This window comes from Rhinopithecus bieti, unplaced genomic scaffold (assembly GCF_001698545.2).
Source record: "Rhinopithecus bieti isolate Rb0 unplaced genomic scaffold, ASM169854v2 scaffold_8760, whole genome shotgun sequence".
NCBI classification, from domain to species: Eukaryota; Metazoa; Chordata; class Mammalia; order Primates; family Cercopithecidae; genus Rhinopithecus; species Rhinopithecus bieti.
This window is the reverse complement of record NW_016806225.1, coordinates 2,532,870-2,537,927: the sequence shown is the minus strand read 5'-3', so window position 1 is coordinate 2,537,927 and position 5,058 is coordinate 2,532,870. Positions and strand designations below refer to the sequence as shown.

Below are 5,058 nucleotides of genomic sequence, written 5' to 3'. Positions count from 1 at the left end.
CCGGCCTTTTTTACATGTTTTTACTTCTGTAGAATTGTTGCAGCTGAGCTCCCCTCCCCTTCCTAACCCGAAGTATAAAAGAAAATCTAAGCCCATTCCTGGGGCAGAGAGAATTTTGAGCGTTAGCCGTCTCTCGGTCGCTGGCTAATAAAGGACTCTTAAATTCGTCTCAGAGTGTGGCGTTTCTCTAACTCGCTCGCATACAACACTACGGAGTTTGAAAGATGTGGGTTCAAATTCCTTCTTTATACTTTGTAGTTACATAATCTTAGGAAAATTACTTTCTCACTTTCAGCCTCAGCCTCTTCCTCTACAAGTTGCTGTGAGAATTAAACATTACATACAGGCCAGGTGGGATGGCTTATGCCTGTAATCCCAGCACTATGGGAGGCCAAGGCACTTGAGGCCAGGAGTTCAAGACAAGCCCGGCGTACATAGTGAAACCCCTTCTCTACTAAAAAATACAAAAATGAGGCCGGGCGCAGTGGCTCACGCCTGTAATCCCAACACTTTGGGAGGCCGAGGCGGGCGGATCATGAGGTCAGGAGATGGAGACCATCCTGGCTAACACGGTGAGACCCCATCTCTACTAAAAACACAAAAAATTAGCCCGGCATGGTGGCAGGCACCTGTAGTCCCAGCTACTCGGGAGGCTGAGGCAGGAGAATGGCGTGAACCCGTGAGGCGGAGCTTGCAGTGATCCGAGAGATCGTGCCACTGCACTCCAGAGCGAGAAACAGAGCAAGACTCCGTTTCAAAAAAAAAAAAAATACGAAAATGAGCCACATGTGATGGCATGCGCGTGTAATCCCAGCTGAGGCTGAGGCACGAGAATCCTTTGAACCCAGGAGGTGGAGGTTGCGGTGAGCCGAGATCACGCCACTGCACTCCAGCCTGAGCCATAGAGTGAAACTCTGTCTCAAAATAAAAAAATAACAAACATATACATACTGTATGTGGTTTTGGCTTTGCAAAATGCATATACACAACTCACTTAGCATGGGGCTTTATGCTAACTAAATGCTCAGTTTATAGTAGCTATTATTCTTAAATAATAAATGAAATAGCAGGGATTGATGCCTTTTCACTGTCTACTCCACTAATTTCAACTAAATGAAAGACAACTATATCTACACGCAAAAACATTTTTCAAATTAGACATTATGAAGGAAGTAAATGGAGTTCTGCAGAACTGGTTGGCTAGTGAAGCACAAGATTCAGATCAGTCTGCATTAAAAGCCATTCCAAATATTCCACAAAACAACTTAGTTAACCTACTGTTACCTGCTTGAATCAGAACTCACCAGCAAGCCTAGACAAGAACACCATCGGAACTCTAGCTCCCCTCAGGATCAGAATGGGCCAAGAAAAGGTTGGTGCTGGAGGATTAGGATAACCTTGGGAACATCCCTGAGCTTTGGGTCCAGATTTAAAAATGAGCAAATCAAACTAGCAGTGGTCTAACAGCAAAAGGGAATGAATATAGGATGCATCTTTATGAAGTCTGAGGACTTAGTTTAAAAGTTTCCAGAGGCCTGGTGTGGTGGCTCACACCTGTAATCCCAGTGCTTTGGGAGGCCAAGGCGGGAGGATTGCTTGAGCTCAGGAGTTAGAAACCAACCTGAGCAACATAGTGAGAACTCATCTCTACAAAAAAATCAAAAAATAAGCTGGGCATGGTTATGTGCTTGTGGTCCCACCTACTCAGGAGGCTGAAGTGGGAAGATGGCTTGAGACAGGGAGGTCAAGGCTGCAGTGAGTGAGCCTTGATCACACTACTGCACTCCAGCCTGGGTGACAGAGCAAGACCCTGTCTCAAAAAAAAAAAAAAAAAGTTTCCAGAAGGAATCTTAACTCTTACCTTCACCTTCAAGTCAGTTTTGTCAAAACTTTTATAAGCACTAAATATGTGCTGCCTTTATAAAAATATTTTCCCCAAATCTTCAAATAAAATGGATACGTTATATTTTCTGACACAGCTTAGTATCCCCTGATTGGCCAGACACAACCTTTGGTGTTAGTTAGTTCCCAGTTTGAGAACCTGGGAACTAACTAGATGATGTCTATTTTCTTCTAGATCTAAAAAGTTGGTAATTCAGACTTGATATAAAATCTGCCTTAAGAATAAAGGTACCTTATTTCACAAGAAATATTTTACACAAGTTGAATCATTTGTAATGCTCCAAGGTAGCTTCTTATTTAAAACAAATGGTGAATTATTTTGTAAATAAAAGCATCTCTTAATTATCTAGTTTAATCAAATTTAGCAAACTTTTGGGCACCTACTATGTGCCTAATAGTTTCAAGCTGTGTATAATACCAAAGTAGAATAAGAATTTTGTCATCTTAGGCAGCATTAAGAACTTGATGTGGCAGGCATTATTCTACATGACTTATTCATTTAATTCTCACAACTCGGTGGTCACTAGTATTATTCCCATCTTATAAATGAAGAAATTGAAGCACAGAGATGCTATATACCAGCCCAAGGCTACTAAGCTTGTGATTGTGCTGAGATTCAAACCAGGCAGTCTGACTCTATCCACTATTCTTCTTCTTTTTTTTTTTCTGCCCCTTCCCTCTCCAATCCACTATTCTTGAAACACGTAACAATTAGAAAGTAGGATCTCATATAATAAAATACTAAATTATGCGGTACAGCACAATAGGAAACAGGAGAAGGGAAAGAAAAAATATGTGGCTGGGCGTGATGGTTACACTGCACTTTGGGAGACTGAGGCAGGAGAATTGCTTGAGCCCAGGAGTTGGAGACCAGCCTGGCCAACATGAAGAAGCCCTGTCTCCACAGAAAATACAAAAATTAGCCGGCATGCACCTGTAATCCCAACTACTTGAGAGCTGAGGCTGAAGGATCACTTCAGCCCAGGAGGTCAAGGTTTCAGTGAGCCAAGATCATGCCACTGCACTCCAGCCGGGGTGACAGAGTGAGACCCTGTCTTGAAAGAAAGAAAAGAAAGAAAAAGAAAAGGAAAGGAAGGAAAGAAGAAAAAGAAAAAATATGTGAATTGATAGGAAAAGTCAAAGAGAAAATAGGCTTTCAGTTAGATGGAATTTGCATAGATGAGGAAGAAAGAGTATTCAGGAATCTATTGTGTGAATACAGGAGGACTCTAGTGGGAAGAGGGAGTAGATGACAATGAAACTTGAATAGGCAAGGGGAGGCCAGATTGAAAGGTCTTTTATTCCAGGCCCCAAACCAGTGAAAAAGATCAGAGGGTTCCTGAGCCGGAAGTAGGAAGGCCAAAACCTAAGCAGTATGTAGGACAAAATGAAAGGGAATAAAGGAGATTGTCTTATATTATCTTTAAGAAGCAGGGAAAGCAGAGATTTTACTTTTTTTTTTTTTTTTTTTACTGTTGCATTCCTAGCATCTAGCAGAGTGCCTTACACAAAGTAGGGACTCATTATATATCTGTGAGTGCCCGCATAAATGAAGAAATGAAGCGTACTAACAATGCAAATATTAACAGGATAAGAAATATTCAGCCAAGTACCATCCCTTCTGACACAGCAGAACACTCATAAGGGATCTGGGCCATTCCAGATCACTATCTTTCTTTCTGAAATGATACCCCAATCACTAGGGCTCTGTTCAGATAGTGACCTTGTAAAGCCCGAGGAGCACCCTAGAGAAGGGAACACGGGAGGAGCAGGAAAGGGAACACGGGAGGACCAACGCCCAGATCTCAGCGTGGTCGCCTGAATGACCCATCTTAGTCCTTTGGGGTTGCAGAAGAGGGGATGCAAGTCCATCCCAGGACGGCCTCCGCCCGGCGGGGCAATGAAGGGAAATGACTGACGTAGGGGGTTCGAGCGCAGGGGCCGAAGGAGATGCGACACCAGGAAGAGGGGCCCCGGGCATAGGCAGCAAGGAAAGAAGTGGTCAGCGGAGTCTGAGGGAGAAAAGATGAAGAGGAGAGACGAGCGCCGGGCGGGGGACCACCACAAACAGTCCCCCCGACACTCACAGCCCTGGAAGGCACGAGCCCCTCACGACCAACCTGCCAGACGCTCTGAGGACTTCCCGGGTCAGAATGACAAGCCTCCACGGCAGTCCCCACCGAACCAAAGCGCCTGGCGAGCGCGCTGGAGAGCGCATGCGCCAGACCGGGCGCTTCCTCCACGTGGCCTGGAGCGTCGCCGAAACTACAATTCCCAGAATGACGCGCGAGCCCGCCCCCAGCAGGCGCTGTCGGGCAGAGGCGCTGCTAGGGTTGGTCAGTCCCACCAGAAGCTAGCAGGACTGGTGCTGGGGCTTCTTCTCCTGAAGGGGCTGCAAGGGGGAAGACTTAGCCATGTCGTCCTTGATCAAAAGGGTGATCAGCACCGCGAAAGCTCCAGGGGCCATTGGACCCTACAGGTAACGAGGCTGGTGTGAGCAGTGACGGTCCCGGGGCGTGTGGGTTCGGGGATTCGGGCCCGGTTGGGGTCCCTCCGGGTCAGAGCCCCAGCGAACACGCAAGGAAATTGAGCCTGGAAAGGGGCAACGCACCCGAAGACCCACAGAGAGTTGGGAGCCACGATGGGACCGGGAGCCTGCACTCCACGGGATTTTGCTCGTTCTGGGGCTGCCTCGCTGCGGAACCGAGCCTGCCAGACAGCTCTCCCCGTTTAGAAGTCTTCAGACCCTGTGTTTTTTGGGGAAGGGGTAGTTTTGTTTTCTTGGTAACAGCTTTATTGAGATATAATTCACGTACCATAAGATTCACCCCCTTTAACATGTACAGTTCAGTGGCTTTGACCATACTCACAGTTATGCAGCCATCACCACTTTCTTCAGAACCATTTTCATCACCCCAAAAATAAATCCCATCCCCATTAGCATTCACTTCCCATTCTCCTCCAACTCCCCAGCCCCTGGCAATCTCTACTCTGTCTCTACAGATTTGCTGACCCTTGATCTTTTCTAGAAATAGAATCATATACAATAAGGTCTTCTGTGTCTGGCTTCTTTCACTCATGATGTTTTCAGGGTTTATCCATGTTGCAATACGTGTCAGTACTTTCTTTTTATTGCCAAATAATATTCCATTGAAT

At 45.9% G+C, this 5,058-nt stretch overlaps 2 protein-coding genes across 2 annotated transcripts in view; one reads left to right on the top strand and one right to left on the bottom strand.

Moving 5' to 3' along the window:
• POP1 (POP1 ribonuclease P/MRP subunit) overlaps nt 1-4,120 on the bottom strand; it is a 45,650-nt gene extending 41,530 nt beyond the window's left edge. Inside the window, exon 1 of the mRNA XM_017875300.1 lies at nt 4,023-4,120. The gene's annotated coding sequence lies outside the window, so the exon portion shown is untranslated. The remainder of the gene's footprint in view (nt 1-4,022) is intronic.
• A 53-nt stretch (nt 4,121-4,173) lies between these two features.
• RIDA (reactive intermediate imine deaminase A) overlaps nt 4,174-5,058 on the top strand; it is an 18,229-nt gene continuing 17,344 nt past the window's right edge. Inside the window, exon 1 of the mRNA XM_017875298.1 lies at nt 4,174-4,381. Within this exon, the coding sequence (XP_017730787.1) occupies nt 4,317-4,381 (65 nt within the window). The 5' untranslated portion in view covers nt 4,174-4,316. The remainder of the gene's footprint in view (nt 4,382-5,058) is intronic.